General features: G+C 45.2%; 1 protein-coding gene across 1 annotated transcript; it reads right to left on the reverse strand.

The window, feature by feature from the left end:
* Positions 1-7,568: 7,568 nt before the first annotated feature.
* Positions 7,569-17,119, reverse strand: LOC144142508 (fibronectin-like). The gene is made up of 6 exons (XM_077674065.1): positions 16,971-17,119; positions 14,876-14,939; positions 13,677-13,955; positions 11,818-12,096; positions 10,013-10,291; positions 7,569-8,159 (listed from the first exon to the last, which is right to left on the reverse strand). Exons 1-6 carry the CDS (start codon positions 17,046-17,048, stop codon positions 7,876-7,878), a joined length of 1,263 nt encoding a protein of 420 aa, XP_077530191.1. The 5' UTR covers positions 17,049-17,119; the 3' UTR covers positions 7,569-7,875.
* Positions 17,120-21,727: the final 4,608 nt, after the last annotated feature.

Here is a 21,727-nt window from a genome sequence, read left to right on the forward strand (position 1 = left end):
TTATTCCGGGATACGCAGATTTCACTGACGTCATATCCGCCAGGGAAATGACGCCAGTACAACGGAGAAAGCGGCCTGTAAAGGGTGCACCCCTGCCCACAGTACCTTCTTGCGGGGAAGCAACCTTTAGTACTAAAGAGTACGTTATACTTAGGGTAGTAGGTTTTGGGGCTTTATATTTTAACACGAAAATGTTTTATGCCGGTATACACCAAGATTTCACTGACGTAATATCCGTCATGGAAATGCCGCCAGTGCACTTCTGCCGAAGCGACCCGCCAGCAAGGCGTCAAGCGCCATCAACCGCCAGCAGGGTGTCAAGCGCCCAGTGCACCCACAAGACAGCCGCCGACCCGCAAATAATTCTCAGGCGCAGATTTCGCTGTACATTTCACTTTCGTGTCTTACTGATTCCTGACAGCGGAATCAACATATTTTTTGGGGTTTTCGCACTGTCACTTCATATAACGCAGCAAGTGAGCGTTTTATACTAGCAGTTATATGCGAGCTTAATGTAACTCTCTGATGCGGGGGAAGAAGGATCACAGTCATTGTTGCCTGCGCACCGCAATTCACCTGTTCCACAGAAATTCACCAAGGGATATTTTTACTGAAAACATAAAATTTCTGGCCTCTTGTTTCCTTTGCCTTCCGTTTGTTTTTATCCACAAATGTTCAGCACGTCAGCAGTTGAACAGTCAGCGTCAAAAATGGTTGCTTAAATGTCCATTTTGTTTTTGTAGCGTGAGCTACACTGGCCAGGGTTGAGCAGTTTCGCGTGGCTCATGGAGAGCCGCGCTGCCCATGCGCGAGGAGCAGTGGCGTCACACGGCGAACAGAACGTTGCTCGCTGCCCGGCGTCTCTCACAAACCCCACGTGCAAAGCGTCTTCGCCGACCTCCGTTCCGCACGTGGCGGCCCGGTCCACTTGATGATTATGCGAGCCGTGGCCGGGTGTGGAACGGATGGCTCGTGCGTCGCAGCAATACCGGCGTGCGCTTGTGGAACCAGCTTAGCTCCGGGGCGATTGGTGACGCTGCGCCGGAACCACTTGATAAATATACCTGTGACACATAATGTGCATACCGTGTGTGTGTCATTGAAGCAGCAGTGAGCATGATAATCAAGCTAATCCTAGACAACCCGTAAAGCTAAGAACAACCACCTGAACCTTAGCTCACGCTACGTATATCTTGGAATGTCCGAGCTAAGTCGCTGTTAATTTTTTACCTGATTTTTCTTGAAGCTTGAGTAGGATGCAATAACAACACGAAGTGTTCAAAGTGTAGCTGGTGTGAAATGATGGAATTGTCGCGTTCCTTTGACTAGGGTTGCCATGGTGAATCTTGAACCAGCTTGTGCCCATGTTCTCTGTATTTTAGAACTTGGAACCCAGAGTACTGTCATTCCTTTAATATCGTTTCTAGCCCAGGCAAACACGTCCTTTCGGGCCTGAATGCGATGTGCAAAAGGTCTCTGGATACTTGATTGTGCTGCCAGACGTCTTAGTTTGATGCTGACACCGTCCCATACGCTTCTGCCGTGCGAATCAAAGAAGAAATTGCACTCGTCCGACTGTTTATGGTCCTCCTCGTTGCAGCACAGTTTCACGAAGTCCCTTGTGTTCTTGTAATGCGAAGAAGGTCCGTCAGAGAAATAAGGAATTTCTTTTAGTTCGGGCAGATCTCGTTTCCGTATTCCGAGCTCTGCGCTCTGAAATATGTGAACTGCAACTGTGTGAAGTGACTGTACGAGGACCCTAAAAATGGCTCCGGTTTAGCTCAGCTAACCCTGGATAAGCAAAGTGAAAGCTTGGTTTAGCCTAATTAAGTCTTGGCTTCACTTGGTTAACCTTCAATTTTGCGGTAATTATATTACTATTCGGCCAAAGCCTGCCTTTGTGTATCGTTGTGGTACCGTTTTCTGCGTTTTCCGAACACCGGACCCTCCGAATTCCGAATTCCGAATTCCGAATTTCCGAATTCCGGACCCTCTCAACTAAAGTAGCTCGCCGGGCGACATCTGAAGGGTGGTCAGAAGCCTCTGGAGACGACGGCGCAGACCTCCAGCCTCCACAGGACGCTCACCGAAGAGAAGGTGGACCGGCTCGTTCAAATTCGTGGCCAAGCTCGCCTGCACGCGGCGAGTCACGTTTCAAACGAGTGACATTGTCACTTGCGCCAAGCCGGCAGCAGCAACAGGGATGGCCCGGTGAGTCACTTAAGACCCGGTGAGTCATTTGGCCCGGTTAATCTCGTGATGGGCCGCTGCTGTAAAATGAAGGTCAGATCCTCCGCGATGGCGGAAAAGCTGTACGCGATTTGTAAAGCTCTGCTATAAAATAAAAAGTGGAGGACTGGAGTATGTCGTCCTAAGGTTCATTTCTTGCACTGTCAAGCGACACAAAGAATGCTCGTTTAGCCACCTGGTGCAAAAGGCAGGCCTGCCGCAAAAAGGCAGGCGACACATACGCGTTTTGTGTTGGCTACACCGTTCCATACTGGACATAAGTGCGGCTGATTAGGATTTTTTTTTGCCTTAAACCATATTTGCTTGAAAGAAATTTTCTAGATGAGAAGCTACAGGGTGATACCTACAATGAGTCGGCTCAGGAAATTTCGCCTCGAGGGCCTTGGCGCTTTTTTTCTGTTTGAAGTTTGTAAAAAAACGTTTTGCATTTATTAAGAAATTTGGTTCAAAAGTACGCTCCGTAATTGACTTACGTTATTTTTAGTAGACACTGAAAGACCATATCGACGAACTGTGGAAATATTATGGCTGAAGCCTTCTTCGTGACTTTCCAAAAAAACTCCTGAAACCAGGACTTCTTGCAATTTTACTTAGCTAATACGCCACCAAAAATCTTCACACGGCTTCATTCGTGGTCCCAGATCGAAGAACAATGCAAGCAGAATGTTCTAAAATAATATTTGTCAATCTCATAGTCCTCCTTTTTATTTCAAATTTATTATCTTCAACCACAATTTGCGTGTTTGCCGAAACATCAAGGAGCGCTCATACGACGAAATTTTTTGCAATAAAATTACTCCATGCAAACCTCCTAAAATTATTCACAACTTGCCCAAAGTTCTTCAAAGAAATTGCCAATGGTTACTTTTGGGGCTGGGACGTTTCGCGTGGAATGATCCTTACCCCAATCGTCCACCAGTTGTTGGTTCGTCTCAGTATAGGACCAGCCCAAGTCCATTTCATTTTCTTTATTTCAACTGTGATGCCTTCTACTCCAGTTTGTTCTGTGATCCAGATAGCTACTTTCTTGTCCTTGAGAGTTACTCCTAACAATATTCGTTCCATGGCCCGTTGAGGGGACCTAAGTTTTCTCTCTAGTTATTTTCAGCTCCATATGTCATAACCGGCAGAATACACCGGTTTACATTTTTTAGTGACAGAGATACCTTCCTTTTTCATTATTTGGGAGTGCTTGCCGAGTGCTCCCCAGCACATACCTCTTCCGCGCCGGACATGGGCAGCATTAACCATCTATCCCAGGTAGCTGTATTCTTTTACGTTTTCTAGCGTTTTGTTTTGTAAGCTGAAGAGGTCATTTTTGGCTTGTTTATCCTCACTACTTTAAATTTATTCATATTTATTTTTATGCCGACGGCCATGCCTTCTAATTGTAGTTCCTCAAGAATTGTTTGCAAATGTTCTGCAGTCTCACCTAGTAATACTATGTCGTCCAAAAACCTCAAATGGTTCAAATGTTTTTTGTTTATCCTTAATCCCATGTTATCCCAGTCAGGCCATCTAATTAACCCCTTCAGACATGCTGTGAATATTTTTGCCGATATAGTATCGCCCTGTCTTGCCCCATTTAAGATTTGAAATTTATCGCTTTGCTTGTGGATGGCTTTCCTGCCCGTGTATTCCTTATATATATCTTCTAGAAGTCTTATGTAGGCTTCCTCTATTCAATGTTCTTTTAGTGCTTCTAGCACAGCTGCGGTGAGTACTGAATCAAACTCTTTCTTATAATCTATAAATGCCATGTACCGGGGTTCAGGGTATTGTGCGGATTTTTCTATCATTTGATTGACAACATACATTTGATCCATGGTTGAGTACGCTTACTTAAACCCAGCTTGCTCTCTCAGTTGTAGGAAGTCCTGGCTGTTACCTATGCGGGTATCTATAACATTGGTAAATAGCTTCTGCACCACCGAGAGTAGGCTGATAGTCTGTAATACTTTAGGTCCTTGGGATGTGCCTTATATGAATCGGAATAATGTTGCTGTTTTTCAGGCTATGAGCACTTTTTCAATCTTCAAGCATTTCGGAAATAGTACAGGAAGCTTTTCCAGAACAATATCTCTTCCCTTCTTTAAAAGATCCAAGGTTATCCTATCGCGCCTGTAGATTTTCATCTTTCCACTCCTTTGATAGCCTTTCCTACCTCATCTTTAGCTACTAGTGCGACCTCGAAAGTTGAGCTTGTTGTCTTAGTATTTTCCCCTGGTCTAACGTCGCTGTCATACAGCCTGGTGTGGAATCATTCTGCAACCTTTATTGTCCCGTCCAAGTTCTGTTTTATGTTACCCTGCTTATATCTGAGTGCTTACATCCTCTCTTTGCTGATTGCTAGCTTTCTCTTAGTTGCTTTCAAGCTTCCCCCTATTTGCAGCGTTTCCTTTATCACTGCCATGTTGTATGCACGGATGTCGTTTGTTTTGCTGCTGTTAATTAGTTTTGGCAGCTCGACTAATTCATTTTAATCTGACATCCTTGACACTTTGCTATTCTTACGTTTGGTAATTAGTTCACACGTTTCTTAGTTTTTCAATTTGTTTTTTACGTGTTGTTTCTCCCACAGCTGCGCCTGATTTACTCATTGCAGATATTAGGTTATCATTTAGCCGGTCCACACTGACCTCGTTCTGCTCGTTTAGAAGAGCGAATTTGTTTTGAAGAGTCATTTTAAACTGTTGCGAGCTGACTCTGACTGACTCCATGCGGGGTTTCTCAGTCTTCGCGAGTTTCCTGCTTTCTCTTTTGAGATTCAGCCTTAGCTTGCATCTAACCGTCCTATTATTGCTGCTCCGAATATTACTTAGCACATCTACATCTTGAACAATACCTGGATTTTCCCTTATAATTAAGACAATTTCGTTTTTTGTAGAACCGTAGGGACCTTTTGCATGCCTTTTTAAGTGGAATCTGATACGCGACGACTATGTGGAAAATGCCGAAAATGCGGAAAAGTCTATGTTGGCCAGACCGGCTGGTGTATCAACGACTGAGCACGGGAACATTAATTGTCGGTAAACAAACAAAGGAAATGCGCATTTGTCCGCGCATTGCCATGCCTGAAAATGTGAGCCACTTCTGGGGGAGATTAAGATTCTTCATAGGAGCAGAGATGCGATAGCACGGGAACTCTTGGAAGCTTGTTATATCAAGCAAAAAGGAGATAATTGTATCAGTGATACGTTGGTGGTCCTTTTTAACTAAGCTAAATCTTTTTTTGAGCGTTTCGGTGATTGACACATTTGCGTACTTGTGGTACCCTTCTGTGGCACATGCTGCGCATGCTCCAAATGTTTCTATAATTACCAGCTCCGGCGGTGAATAAAGTTTAGTTGAAAGTTGGCGCTTGTCCTGTCTCCTTTCTTGTCTACCATCTTTGGTTTTTTCTGCTAAACATTTTTAAGAATCATGAACCAGCTAGCCCCCCAACAAGTTTTGTTAAATCACCTTTCCCACTGACATTTCTCCCATTTGCTTGTTACCGTCCTTTGCGTTAAAATCTCCCATCACAATCATGAACTTTGTTGTTGCCTTTTTCATTGCTGATTCGACATCCTCGTATAAGCTCTCTACGGTTTCACCATCATAGGTGGTTGTTGGCGCATAGACCTGTACTATCTTTAACCTGTCTTGCTTCTTTAGCTTGATCACAACAACCGTGGCTCTTTCGCTAATGCTAAAAAAACTCCTTATTTCTTCCTATTTATCTGTGAATTAAAAATCCCATCCCGTGTTCTTTCTTCTTTTGGGGTCCTCTATAGAACAGAATATGCTCACTAGCGCTCCTGTTCTTGTAGTTACTCAAAATCATAAGCTGCCCTACTTAATGTCCGAGAGATCCTTTAGTAATAAAGCTGAGCTTCACTGGCTATTGGAGCCGCGATTGCTTTTACGGTCGTTTCGCTTGCCTGGACGTTGCTGGCCTGAGCAATGCAAGAATATTATTCAGTGGTTTGAGTCCCGCGAAAACATTTTTTCTTCGTACCATTGCGTTTTGTTCAAGTTATTCGAACACTGAAGCCGGTCCCACGCTTTACAAGCACTGAAATGTTGTCCCGTCTGCCTCTCTGTGGTGGGCCCTCTAAATAGGACTCGTTTCAAATGCCTACTGCTCTGAGCATGTAGTAGATATAAGGGGCTCGATAAGTTGATCTGCGTTTTCGTTTCTTCTTAGCGTTTTTCTTGCTCCTTATCAAATTCAGGTCATGTACTGTGTAGCCGCTAAGTGGTAGTGTTGTGAACGGTTTACGTGGTGCCTATTTTTGCGGAATCACACGCCCGTAATACCCCGGGTGTTTTCCAAAGCTCCGCCGCATGACCAAATGACTCAGTTTTGTTCACAAAGGGGACCTTTACTCTGCATGGACGTATAATTTGTTGGCTTGCGTGTGGTTCTGTATAAACCCGCAGTTGTACATTGGAGAAATATTTGTAAGAGATGGATCCCCGCAGTTTTAATACCGACACAACGGGCACAGGACGATGATGATAATACAAGGACATGTTCGGCTATTGCGCCATTATGACGATTCCATTCACTACATCAGAAAGGTTGTGTAAATAACCGCGTAATTGCTGCTGAAATTTTTTTTTAATCACATAAGACGTACAGTATGTATTTCTGGCTTTGATCCCTCGGAAAAAGCGTTCTCGTTCTCCCTCTTAGGCACATAAGGTTTCCTGCTCTTTGTCATTCGCATTTTTAGGATACACAGCTTCAAACAGGTAACAATGCCTTTATTCTCAAAATCTGCTAATAAATACAGAAAGTTACAGCGTCTTAAAAATATGGAACTTTTTTTGCAGCAGGTCTTTAATTGGCGCTTCACTTATTTTGCCTTACTGAAGTTTCCGTATGTGTCTGCTGATATAGTATTTAAGTGCGAATAACGAAGCATATGGAAAGAGTGCACAATCATGCAGAAGATCCAGCGTCAATCAGTACTTCCTCCTATTTTTGTCAGGCACAAAAGACTTGGCAAACCGTACTTGACGCACCGAATCTTCGCCCGTGTTTTGTGCTGTCATCTTCGTCCGTGAGTGCTGTTGCTATAACGTTCTCGACATATATTTATATACAGAAGGGCCCTTGAGCTCTGAGAGTGCGCATTATTCCGCAATCATTGAATTTACTAATTATGCCTCCCGAGGCACAATATCGGCATGTACGTTTTCGTTCACATGTTATAACCACGTATAATCCTGCGTACACGCAACTACGAACTCTTCTGTCATTAAAATGAACTCGTTTCGGCGACAGGCGTTTCCACACCATCGCATTTTCTGAAGATATTGCTACACAGTGAAAACAGAAACAACTCAGTTTATTCCATGAATAATGTACAGCGCAAAATTACAATTGATGCATGACTCCGATGAAGCACATCCAGAACTTCGGTATTACGAATGTCATCAATCCATAGTCGTGGGAATTGCTGCTTCATTTTTCAGATGCTATAAAAGGGGCTTCTTTGCTTTGAAATCTACTTGATGTATCCGATCGAACATATGGTAGATGGATTTATGTATTTGAACGAATTCAGTTCAATGATGAGCCACTATATCTGCCGCAAAGGCCACCCTTTCCACACCGGCGCTCTTTCACACACCTCAGGCTGATGTCGTCACTTCCCGAACAGCCTCCCGTCCCACGCAAGTGATCCCTCCTATGGTGACGCTCCCGCTGGCCTGTACGCTGTACTTAGTGTTTGGGGACAGGCCACTAAAGGTATGACTTTGCGCCGAGCCCTCGGCAACGTGTTTCAGGCAATTTTCTTGGGGTGCGTCAACAATGCACAGCCGGAGAGTTACGTCGCTGTCAGGCGGAGACGCCCAGGTCGCCTTGACTTCATTCGCTGAGATTACTTCAGCGTTAAACGTGTCCACCGTAGAAACTGAAAAAAAAAAAAACAATGTTCAGCAATTACTCGCCTGACGATCATCAAATTAACAACTCAAGCATCTTCCTCAGGCAGCACGTAACCTTTTTTGATATGCTCAACGTTGCAGATCATAGATAAGTCGTTCATGCAGGTGACTTCAAGAGGTACAGGGTCAACGCCAAAAACGGTCACGATGCATGTACAGTGCGAACTGAGAAAACTTACTCCGTTTCTTATATTTGATGTTTCACCTGTCATTATGCTTTGGGCGGTTGCATTAAACTCATACGTAGAGTAGGGTACCAGTATTATGGTACTGAGTAGGTAAAAATGTCTACCTGAGACTATCGCTAACCGTAACACCGGTGGTATGAGAAGTGTAGAGCGCAACATTGGAGATCTTTAGCTGACTGTTCTTGACGGTCCGCTGCCCTCCCGGCGACGCGCTCAGCGCGACCGGAGCGTCAGCCGGGCAAACACTTCTAGCTGAGCGATAACCTTATCTCTCTCGACGGGGAATCAATCACTCGCGCCGTGATCATGACCTGTGCGTGTGTTGATTGATTGATGATGCGGTTTAACGCGCCTACGCTATACGGGTGATGACGCGCGTCGTAGTGGAGGGCTCCGGATTAATTTTGACCACCTGGGGACCTGGGGAATCCGCGATAAAACGGGCCGCAGCAAATAAAAGTAGACAGGCTCGCTAAGAAGGCTCGCGCTGCCTTTCGCTCAACATGCCATTTTTCGCCACGCATAAACACTGGAGGGGTTTTATGCGAATCACTGTTTAGCTACCTTTATCGGTTTCTGTCTGGCTGCAACAAAAAAAACACACACAAAAACCACACTGCTCATACTCTGAGGAGCAGAAGTACACACATTTTTCCTTCACCACAACTGCTTCGAATGAGGCAGAGAGGACATGGGCGCTCGGCTCATATTCGACTGTCTGCGGAGCAAGGACCAAAATTTACGCTGCGCCTGAAGGAAGGAAATGCAGTACGCACACCTTCACATTTGGGCCCGGTCTAAAAGCAATCAGCGAAAATCAATGTCTATGTGGTGCACTGCAGTCACTCTACATTTAGTACTTGCACTTGAAACCACTTATAAAACCTTTTCACAGTGCATTCTTTATGTCAGGTGAGATGGGGCCCCGCAAGCAGCCACCGTAAAATTCCAGGTCGCACTAGAGTCGAAGCGAGAGGTTAGACGTCTTCGAGTGCTTGAACATTCGTGTAACACCGGGTTGATGAACATTTTGCCAGGCACATCATGAAAGACGAGTCTTGAGTGTTCTGCAGCCTGCGTACTATCTCTGTCTCGACTGAATATGAGGTTCTAACGCGCCGACGCGACAAGCGATGAGGCGCGCTGTAGTGTAGGGTTCTCGAATAGTTTTTACCACCTGGAGATATTTGACGTGTGCCGAAATCCCGAATGAACAGGTGTTTTTGTTTCTCGCCTCCACCAGCGACGCTGGCGCCACTGCCGGGAATCGAACCCGGGTCCTTGGGCTTAGCAGCGCAACGCCTCATCCACTGAACCACCGCGGAAGGTAATATCTCTGTCTCCGGATGGACGTGATTTGTGCTGTAACCACCCATGTAGGGTACTTCATGAGTCCAAATACAGGATGCTGCATCACCGAACACAATCAGCGGAATGGTGCCAAAATCATTGTTAAATAAAAGCTTTAGCTATGTTCGGAACGTGAACATGACGTACTTGAATTGTGTGAGTCTGGTGAACGCTATTATAGTTACTGAACAATACGGTATACTTTCTCTGTGAACAATATTAGTAATTTCTGTCTCTGAGAAAAAATTACGATAATTATTGGACTAGGACGACTGCCTTACCTTCGGGGAATGAAGTGATTGACACGTTCTCAACAGGGCTTCCGTGTTTGGAGTTCCCCCTCCATAGATAGGCCTCCAGAGACAGCGCGTAATGGCGCATCACCGGATCCACTGTGAAGCTGTGTTCCCGGTCAGACTTGTCGACACTCCTCGTCACGCACTCAAGGCCGTCAGTGCAAAGGTTGAGCTCGAAGCCTGTGATGCCTTCGACGGAGTAGTTCCAGGAGGCCACAATGAAGCTGTCGCAGGTTGCTCTGACCGACACGCCGGATAGCGGAGCTGTTATAAAGAAGAAAAGAGACAAAGGGCATAAGCAGGAGGTTCCTAAAAAGTTATGCTTCCTTCTCACGTGCGGTCGGCAGTTAGTTTTCGGGATTTTTGCGTGTTCAGGGAAGGGTTATGTACAGTCGCCAAAGTGTTAACAATAACGAAAAAGCTGGTGTCAGCCTACGCACGGAGCCGCCGGTTACGATAGCCAACGGCACATCTTGGGCACGTGATAATCGGTGCTCGCCAGGCTGACTTTCTGCACTCGGCAGCTTCAGCGCATGCGCACCACCTCGCTGATTAACTAGGGCGGTATGGAAAGCTGCCGCTCTAGGCATACAGTGGCACCTCGTTTATTGTTGCAGTTAACAATTTTGCTGTCTGTACAATTGGCAAACACACGGTGCTTTAGACACACGCAGGTGTGTTTACTGATAGGGGTAAATGTTCGTACTTTGATCGTCTGTTCATTCTTTTTTAATTGAGATTGTTCAGAACAAGTAGCTCGGGATCGATTTGAGCATCCATTTGAAAATGTCTGACTTATTTCGTATCGGTCTCTGTTTATAGTGATCCCCGTGGTAAAGAATGAGAAGAAGAAATGCGAAATTGAAAAAAAAGAGCAAAAGAATGCTTTGCTCTGTGGACAGCCAATGCACTCGCCATTTGTGCGGCACGCACACACACAGCTGGATGGCGCCGCATCTTTTCAAAGTGCTACAAGAGGTGTCGCGCCTCCGCCAGATGGCGCCACGGGTCCCGCGACCGAGAGAAGACGCAGTGAAACATTCCCCTCGTGAGGGGCACGATCAAATGCAGATCATTTCCGGGGGCGCGCGACGTTAAGTAGTTTGCGTTACGTTAATGTTGTTGCACTTGTGGCAACTGCTGACGAGAGAGCGCTCGTCAGCAGTAATTTGAATGAGTCAACGATATAAGGCGCGTTCGTAGCGTCCCATTCTGTGTCGGCTTTGTGGCGCAGTGGGTCGAGCACCATGTACATTGCGTTCCGCCCGCAGGGTCGAGGGATCGAAACCGGGAACCGGATAGTATTTTTTTTATATAGTAGGGACAACGAGGGTGCTAACTACGGACGTCAACGCGGGTGACATCGTGAGTTACTGAAATGCTCTGCATTTAAAAAATAACAGAACGGCCTACATGGCAATTACAGATAGCTATAGCGGTGAAGAGCTGGTTTTGTGGAAGTCCCTTTACATTTCGAAGTGCAGTACTATACTCAAAGATCAAGGCCTTTTTTCTTGACTTTAAACGTTTGTTCTCCTTAAAGCCGCGGAATGCGCAGCGATCTTACACTGGCACCGAAGAAATTTGTCCTGCATTGGGCCGCTGGAAACATAAAAGCCGAGTGATTCTTAGTGACAGAAGCTTCGTGTTTCTTTTGTATTACGCCTAATAATTTGCGACCCATACAAAGTATAGCTTTGTGAAATGAACCCAATTTTTTAATTTTTTTGGCACTAAATCCCATTTGCCTTGCGTAGCGACAAAACGTCAACCGGGGGGGTTAGACTTACGCAGGGGTTCCGTGGTGGCCGAGATTTTACTGCGAGGGCCGAAGGCGAGTTCTTCATCTTCTTGTGTGGCACTCCGCACGCGGATGGTGTATGTCGTCGCGGGCGTTAAATCTTCGAAGCCTATTGTGGTATTTTGAGTCTTGGCAAGTACGCACGCTCCACCGTCAGCGGGGCATGCTTCGACGTCGTAGTGAAAGACGGGCTCTTGCGTCGGTGCCCACTGTACTTCCACGGTTGTTGGCCCGGTTGGGCGAGCCTGAAGCTCGTTCACGGATGGAACTTGTAGGGAAGAAAAAAATCAGTAAGCAATTAGCATATAAGCAGTTATTTTAGTAATTACTTGTCGTACGGCCCCCAAACGTCAAAATTTCAGATTGCATTTTCTGTATCTTTCCCATAAACGGCAGAGTACCACAGGGGTCTGTGCTGGGGCCCTTCTTGTTTTATATTTATTTATAAAAACTAAGCAACCTTCTCTTGAAATGAAAAATGTTTCTTTAGGCAGGTAAAAAAGTTTACGGAGTGCCCTGAGAAACCTACAACGACGGACCTCGTATTATTCAGCAAGACATGCTTCGTTTGGTAGAAAGCGGTGTTATCTACTGTTATTTGTTAACAAATAGAAAACAAGTTATTTTTTGGTAGCCCGTGTAAAGTCCCAGCACCTACAATGCACGTTTTTCTCTATGGTTATCAATGTTTCGTTTGTGCATGTCTGACACAACTCCAATAAAAAAATGTTCGCAATTGTGGCAATTACAAACTCTGTGATAACAAAGCGTGGCACAGTGGTAAACACACAATTACTCCCTTGGCTACAACACAATGGCTTTGATTAACAGATTTTGGGGTCGGATATCCTCGGCTGTAAAAGTATCTGGGGGACAGACTTATAGGCCCCGTTGGACTAAGGGGAGTACACACACACGTGGTACTGCCCCACCCCCCTCCCTGCCGCCCCTCTCTCGGTTTTTAGGTGTGGGCCGTTGCTTTTTCTTTTTTGTTAACGTGATGTTCCAGCAGCCCTGATACGTTACCATTTTTTATTCAGTGTGTAAGTATCTTAAAAAAAAGAGCGGGAATGCTACTGGCAGAACGCATGGGATCAGTGGAGTTGCAAAGTTTCGCGAGCTTTAACCCCACGGCACGTTCAAATAGGCAGAACTTCAAGGATAATACCACCCCCTAATGCTGGCCAAAAATCATACATCTCTCGAACCACCTTTAGGATTAGTAAGTGTGCTAACCTGATTTATTAGTCCAACTCCTCCGTTTAACTAATCTTGAAATCATTGAAACATGTGCAATGGCTTTAACTGCAACTAATTTTATATTAACCTATATTTTTCATAAATGGAGGGAACTAAATCTGAGAGGAAGTTATCTGTCAGTCATATCTGCGGTCTGAAAGGAGCTACCCTCTGTGTGACACGGCAACTGAACAAATTCGCTGTTTCGATACATTGGTTTGGGTATGGCACGGGTGTGTTCCACAATGAACCAACAATTAAAAAGTGATCGAACCTCCGCGATGGCCTACATGTCTCCAATAATGCCCTTGGCCAGTAGGTTTTAACTGGAACGTTAGGGCATTATATCCACCTATTGAGCACGGTTGCATTATTTTAATTGAAGTTTGCCAATATTTTATCTATACCAGTTTTATGCCCTAACAATATTCTGAAATTCCGGCAAAAACGTGTCCTGAATTTTGGACACGTTTCCTTTGTCTTAAAAAGGCCAGTGCGTTTGCTCCAGACAAACTTAGAATCGCAAGTACTTAACAAAACTAAGAACAGAAAAAAAAATGATCACCTCATCATCCTGCGCAAAGAAGTAAATAATATCTTGTTTCTTACGGGTTGCCGTTGTGAAGCGGGTCCGTTCAGTTCTGCCGTTAAACTTGTCTCCTCCTGTCTTCAGGTAGGCCCTAACATCGACTTCATAGGTTGTGCCAGACTCGAGGTATACGAGGTTAATATCGTTCTTCTGGCTCTTCTCATTGTGGCATTGTGGAGGCTGGCGCACTGCACAAACCGTGATCTCGTAACCACTGACTGGGCCAGTCGCGTTGTCCCATCTCACTCGGGCTCGGTTGCCTCCCCGAGCAGTCGCCTCCAGTCGGGAGATCTGTAACGCTATAAGGAAGCAAAAATGCGTCAGTGCGGTAACACGCATAAAAAAATTAGCAGTGGCTTAGCTCGGCTATGCCAGGATATACGTAGCGTGAGCTAAGGTTCAACTGATTATTGTTAGATTTTCTGGTTGTCTAGGATTAGCTAATTACCATACTTACTGCTGCTAAAACGATTTGCAATCCAATACAATTCAATACAATACAATCCCATCCAGTCCATTTCAATCAAGCTCAGTCCAGTCGAGTCCAGTCGCGGCGGCGGCCGCTCCGGCGCGCCAGGTGTGCGCTGTGAGACACCACTACTCCTCGCGCATGCGCAGCACGGCTCTCCATGAGCCATGCGCAATCTCGGCCAATGTAGCTCACACTAAAAAATGTTCAGTAAGTAAAGCGGGCTCAAAATGGGCAGAGTACCGCGATATTATCTACCTGGCCACTCTTATCACCGGCATCGTTTGTGAAGAGCCTTCAAATCTGTTTGCTGGTACCTTAGATGGGGAGGTGTAAGTGTAGTTTTGCAAGAGGTAGTGATAAATTGCCGCCTCCTCCTGTTTGTATTTCGGAGTATTAGCTCCCTGTACTTCAGTCATACAATAGGGCATAACAGATTGCTGACTACTTAACAAGCTACTAGCTGCTATCGGAAATGTATCATGTCCAAACCGAATATATTCTCCCCGCTTTCTTATAGGTTTGTGGGGCGGAAAACAATCTGGTGGATATCAAACTTCCCTCCGCAAAAACAATCTCTCCACTGCAAAGCTAATCAATTTCACTCCGCCATCATGTTCCCGTTATTTAACGGCGGACACCTAGTTCCTGGTCCGCTGAAGCAAAAGTTACGTATGTATTGTCTGCGATTTGTAGCTTCAGGTGGACAGTGCGGTTCTTTAAATTAACAATGTTCGCGAAACAACTTACACTCGTGAGAACTGTCGAAGACTTCCCTCTTGTAAATTCTGGACTGCCCATCTTCCAGATGGCCCTGCGAAGTTAAAATGTTTTCGGAATTGAAAGCAGTACGTAGCAATCTTTGGATTGCACGCAGTGAGGTACACTTCCCTGCTTTGTGTGAGGTCGAAAAGGGGGGATGCAACGTGTAAAAATAAATATTAGATTTTGAAACTCGTATTCTTAGAACTGCAAGTGCTCTGAATGGCCGAACAGGCAACGTTTTATTTAATTTATTCTTATGTTTCATTATCTCTTTATATTCATCTCCTTTTCATTCGCACCAACCAAGAGCTTAAAGTTTGTTTTTAGAGAACAATATTTAAAAACTTCGTGAGCTAAGCAGTTTCTAAATGATAGCTATCTATATAGTAAACGGTGCTTACCCTCCACGCAGTTGAAAACGATGGTGCAATTTCGTTTAAGGAAGTTACTCCTACCTGCTTTAGCTACCTCAAAACAGCCATGTTTGGGGCTTGAAGTAAGGTCAAGTGTTGCGTATTTTGTTTCTAAGTCCAGGTTTTTGCCTACTGGAATAAAATAACTAAGTTCAAGACCATTTAAGACCAAATAATTAAGTTCAAGACCACGAACTGTAGCTAAACACGCTACAGTTCGACCAGATGAAATCGGTGGAAAAGCTTTCCGGGTTTCTTGGTGTCAATTGTGGATGAAATTTCGCCACAAAAGGAAGAATGCTGAAAAACACTTGAAGTACTGTGAATCTTACACATGGCTTTTCGCACCAGAAAAAAAGGCTTAGTCAGAATTTAAACAGCAACACCACTAAAGTTACTTTTACAAAACACAAGCCAGAAGAACGTAGGTAGGCTCACAAGCTGCTTTCCCGCGCTTAAATTGGGACGTCATAATATAATTTGCTCAATTGGTTTTGGAAAAAAAAAACAAATAACCCGCTAACAAAATAGCCATGTAGGGTCGCATTTTACGCTCAGCATTGTTAGCTAAGAATTTGTGGAGAATAACATTGTGCTACCATTCAAACGTTCAAACATTACCATTCAAACACAACCACGCACGGATATTTGATATTTTACAAAACACCATATTTTAAACAAACTTGCAGCTTTTAGTATGTAAAAAAATTCTTCTACCTTAAGATTGAGTGTACTTGAATTACTGGGTGCTTCGGCATGGTGATTAGCCGTTGTTTTTGTGTTATTTCACCCAACAACTAATTTTGGCCTGCTTGTTGTTCATTATTTTTCGTCGTTATAATCGTTATAATCTTTGGGTGGTATTTATTACGGCTCAACTTTGGATCCTTTTACACTACTTTACCCAAGTCTCCATAGCGCACATATTTTAGAGTTAAACTCAAATTAAACTCAACTAAAGCTTCGTTACGACGCTCAACATGTGCATTACTTTAAGTAACTCCACAGGCGAAGCCTTGGTGTTCAGTTGCTCTTAATGTCCCAAGTGAAGAGAACAGCAGGTGCCCCTCATGGAAGCTTCAAAAGACAGTTAAATATCCTGAGGCAAGTTTTTAAAGAAAACTCTGTTTCATAAACATGTCACGCGACGAATGAAGTTATGTGAGCCACGAGTGGCAGTGCAGAAGAATTAGAAAGTAGAGACTTCGTTCGTCGCTTTCATTAAGCTAGTACATTTAGGTAAAAACAAGAGGCAACTATATAGGCAGGATGTCTTCGAAAGAAACGAGCGTTTTATCCCAGTTTTCGATAGTCGACATTTATTTCTGGCCCATTATTTTGTTCAGGACGCGAAATTCAGGTGATAAAAGAGACAGAAAAAATACTTGTGTTCAGTGTAAATATGCATTGATGAATTCCGTTGAGAAATTCCGCCTGATGCCATTTGTCAAAAAATGACTTTGGTACGTATACCCACGAATATTCCTCAAAATTCTTCGGCACACGTAGACATGAGCAGTCTCCGTAAAGAACAGGCATAAAAGTTTATTTAATTTATAAAAAAACTTTTCAATTTCTTTCAAATAAAATTTCCATCCATCAAAAACGTTTTTTGGAGCACTTTACGTGGAAATTTAGGTAGAAAACTCTGAAAAAAGCAGTCTTACCAAATTTGCTGCTTGTGCTCCAAGACTCGCCAACGCCAGCACGACTAGGGTCGCTGCGTACTTGACGGACGCACCCATGGTACAAACGTAATGAGAGTCAAGGTCTCGGAATATCGCTTGTGCGAACGCTGCCAGCGGAACGTTATATACCCTTCATTTCTCGGCTGTGGTGACGTCGTTTCCAAGCGGAGATAGGCCAGAGCGCACGTTACGCCATGATGTGTGCTATCAATGTGTCTTTAGTTTCTCGCTAGGAAGAGAGAAAGTGAGCAAGACGCGTCCCTTCTCTGAAGAACTTGCTGTGGAATTACCCGCAATGCAATACCTTGCAGGGGCGAGAACGTTTGGCAGGATGGAAGGGCGGTTTCAGCACTTCGCACTTTTTAACGATTTATCAAGTACAGTCAGCAGGAAAAAAGTTTGCGAAATGTAACTACTACATCAGTAGAAATTCGTCCATCTGTAACAACCCGCTCACAGCAAGAGTGCTGGGCTGTTCGAAATTTTCCATCCTGGTGGCGGAAGAGTCAGGTGTCGATGTTTGCCAGGAACCACATTTCTTTGAGAATCGGTAGACTATCTAAGGCTACATGAACACGAAGATGCTTTGTCTGGCTGTCGTTCAGTCGGTCCATCTGTAGGTGCGTCCGTCCCACCGGGCGTTCCTCTGTCACCAGAATAATCCAGTAGTGTTACTGGTTATGTCACTCGGTGGTGGGCCACTGATCTATTGCTAATTCGTTGGTCCGTGATGGGTTTTATAAAAAATGAGTGAACCAAGTGTTGAGCGCTGGTAGGTCACGAACAAGCAAGTTTATACATGCAGATAAAGATCTAACGGTCACAACTGAGCGTCATCCGTGTTGGTCCCGTGGTGGTGCAGGGGTGTTTAGTAGCGCAGGGGTAGTGCAGGCGTGTAGCAGTAAGGCGTAGTAAGCTGGTTGGCATTAGAGTTGGGTAGATATAGAGGATGGAAGGTGACCAAATTGAAACAGGGATCGCATCTGGAAGAGGAAAGAGACACGCGCGAAGATCGTAGACAGGGGGAAATTAAGGGCAGGTTACAGAGAAGTGGATAGAAAATGGGTAGAATGGGTGAACATCAGGAGAAAGGAGGAGAAACGGTGTGGTTGATGAGGATATCAGTGAAAGGACTACGCACAGGTGGAACTCAAACACTGCATTATGGTGAAAATGAAACAAGGGAAGGGTTAGTATGGGTTTAGCGGAGTAGTTGGAAGCAAATGAGGAGAAGCGATATCGCGCGGGGATAGCCGGCGGAGAAAACAAATGAAAAAAGTGTACCCGAAGGTTGTGCGGTACTGAGAGGAAAGAAGTTGGAAGGTAAGCCAAATGTACGGAAATAGTGAGAAATGCTAAAGAAAAAAAGATTATGGAAAGGGAGAGTAAAGAAAGGAAAGATAGTAATGATGGTGAGAAAATGGTTATATGTGAAGGAAGGAGAAGGGGACTGATAGGAAGAGATTGGAGAGATGGAAGGCGAGAGGAAGGAAGAAGAAGAAGAAGAAGAAGAAGAATGGAGAAGACAATGGCATGAGAAGCAGAGGAAGTGGGGATAGTGAGAGTAAGAAAGAAGAAATAAGCAGAAAGAGAGTTGAGAAGGGGAGTAACGTTTATTGGAGCGGAATACAGTGAAACCTCGATATATCGAACAGCACGGTGCCCACGAAATAGTTCGATATAACCAGAATTCGATATATATAATCACGTAGAAAACGCGCCATAAACTGGTACAAATCAATAAATGAACGAATTGTGCAGTAAATACTGACTTGGTGATTCGAAGTATTTATTCTTTTGGCTTAAAGTACTGCAGCAGGGTAGCCTGGTGTGTTATACACGACTTCCTCAACGTAGTCCAAACGTTCCGCAAGCGACATGCCGGTGCCTTTTATAGCGCTGCAGTAGCGGTGCGGTAGGGCCACAACCGCTGAAGCCTCGGTCGTAGTCGGGAGCGGGGCACTACCGGCGCTTGCGGGTACAACCTCGGCAGCGCCTTCGTTTGTGCGCTCAGTGGTAACCTCCGCTAGGATCTCCACACCCGTGAACTCCGCCGTCGTACCGGTGCTGTCGTCACCGCCAACTAAGTCATCTATGCACATGCTTCGTGGCTCAGCCCCAACAAAGCGCTCCAGCTGGCCCAGGTTTCTTCAAGCTCGCATTCTTCTTTTGCACCGTCTAATTCAGCTTCGGTGCAACCAATGCGCAGCAGTCGGGAACGCCCATCGCGCCGCCACTATCCTCGAGGGTGCTGCGGGATAGCCCGCCGCCTGTCAACAGAGCGCGAGCGGCCTGGCCAGTCTGTGGTGGCGGAGTTCGATATACCCATTTCATGTCCGTCCCAGTTCGAAATAAAAAATTAAAAATGCATGTGATTTCCCGCGTGATATAGAAAGTGTTCGATATAGGCAATAATTCGATATACCCGTGTTCGATATATCGAGGTTTGACTGTATGCTGTTGTGAATGGCCTTCCTAGTCCGGATAGCCTCGAGGAGTGGCAGCTGCGCTTGCCTCAGAGACGAGATTAACCTGCGTCTCTAGCAAGCAGCTGGTCTGCTCGCACTCCCACTACTCCAGGGAGGGGGAATGGATCGCGTTTGTGTAGTAGGGCCAAGCCCAGACAAGGTGGAATGTGGTGTTGGGGGTTTTACAGGATGGGCATTCGTAGGGGTATATGGTTGGTGACATTTTGTGAATAATTGTTTTGTGGTAGCATGCCTGCGTTTGTAGTCGCCGCCAAAGGCGTGCGTCGTTGGTTGTGGTCTGCTACAAAATATTGCTGACTGGGGCACGCCACAGCCTTTTTTGAGTAATCGTTCTGCACAGCTGGTGTGAACCTGTTCTACTTGTGAGCAATTAGGCTCTGGTGATACGCGAAATTCTACAACTTTCAACAGCAGAGCTGTTTCGGACAAGTTTTCTCCGCCCATGGTATCAAATAGGACCGCGAAGCCCCAAGTAAACGCTGTGACCAGGGACCTTTACGCCGTGAAACCGGCAACGTAACCACTGAACTATTCCACCGGCGCGAGGGCTACGGGTTAGCAGCGGTAGGAAACAAAAACGTGTGCACCCAATCGCTTCCCATGGTCTCAATCGAACCTGGGTCGCTCACGTTATAAAATGGACGTCTATCCGATTAAGCTACATTTTTTTCTTTACTCCATGGAAACTGTCCTTATTACAGCCTACAAAAGCTATGAGTCATCCAAGAAGATGCACATCACTGCAGCTAAAATAAGCCATCCGTCAAAACTCCGGCAAGCAGACGCACGCGTCCAACAGATGCAGCCATTCTGGCAGGTCGCCAACGCAGCCTGCTCCCGAAAAATGGACTTCGTTGGGCGAGGGGGTTCCGCGTGCCTGTCCGCCATGCGGCCCTTCCACAAGCCTTACAATCCCATCACAACAAATACCGCAATGCGGCCGCGCAAAATTTCCGCTTGATTCGTAGCGCGGGCGTTGCCTTTGGACATGGCCGCTTGTTCTAGCGCATGCTCGCACGGTACGGTTTGGGGGAGATGTGAAGACCTACGGACAAAATGATCCGGGCCTGCCAGTCAAGGGAAACTTTCAGCGGCAAGTTCGGAAATAACTGTGAGGTGCAACAGCCGGGTCGCCGACCAAGGGAGAGGGGCCGCCAGCTCTGCTGTTTCTCTAGCCTTGCACCACTAGTGCAAAATGCAGCAATTTTCACTTTTCAAATTCAGAGCTGTGTGCATATTTGAAGCGGGCGCATTATCTGCTCAGAGTTGCCGATTCCTGGCAAATACCGCAGTTGTGCATTGCACACAAAGACAGGAAGAACGTTTTGTCGCCGCTAACAACTTGCTGAGATAGTGAAGGGGTAGTTCATTGACTTGTACTAAGGAAAACCGGGTTTAAATGCAATGGTACCAAACGGGTTTTCACTTACCCCCTACAGCCGCGGTTGTTTTCTTGACAGGAAAAGAACACCAGCGATGCTTTATCCCAACATGGGGCACTTAAAGGGACAGACAACCAACTTTTGTATAGTGCATGCCCTGTAGGTCATATGAAAGCCAGCGTTTTATATACTGGGGTAACCACAAAAAAATTCTAAACGAATTGGGAGAAACAACTTTAATTTGACACTAAAGATCCTCAAGTATGAAAAGTGGCGTCATGTAGTCAGCTACTTAAATGTCTAATCACCTATTGCAAAACCTTATGGCACAAGTACTGGTGTAGGTTGAGATTGTTATCTTGTGTTTATTGTTTCGAAGAGCGCCGCGAAACCTTAATCGCATGAAACGAACAGCTCAGTTTCGGTTTAGGAAACCTGGATTGTCTGTTGCCGTCGCGGCTATTTATAACGCGAAAAAAGTACTTGCAATGCCTGATTAAAAAATGCATAAAAAAGTCAGAAAGCCTGCAATTCATCGTTTATAGCTGGAGAAAACTTTTAAATAGCGTTTTTTATGGCGCATACATGCGAAAATGTGTAACCGCTCCACTCCAAATCATGGCAGTTTTGGCAGGACAAGTACGGGTTGTAGATCTAAAACTTCCAAATTAAATAGTTCTAGGGCACTATCAGCGAAATCGTTTCGGGTGAACTTGTTGTAAGTGGTGCTTTTCATTTGAGATAGAGAATGTATACTCGACAAAAATCGGTTGTCTGTTCCTTTAAGGCTTTCGTTTTAAAGTGGCAGCAGCAACAAAAACGATCATTTTTCGCAGAATCGGTACTTAAGAACTTCGCATTAAAC

Source organism: Haemaphysalis longicornis, unplaced genomic scaffold (assembly GCF_048455015.1).
Source record: "Haemaphysalis longicornis isolate Haplotype H1 unplaced genomic scaffold, Haemaphysalis longicornis Haplotype H1 scaffold_6, whole genome shotgun sequence".
NCBI lineage: Eukaryota > Metazoa > Arthropoda > Arachnida > Ixodida > Ixodidae > Haemaphysalis > Haemaphysalis longicornis.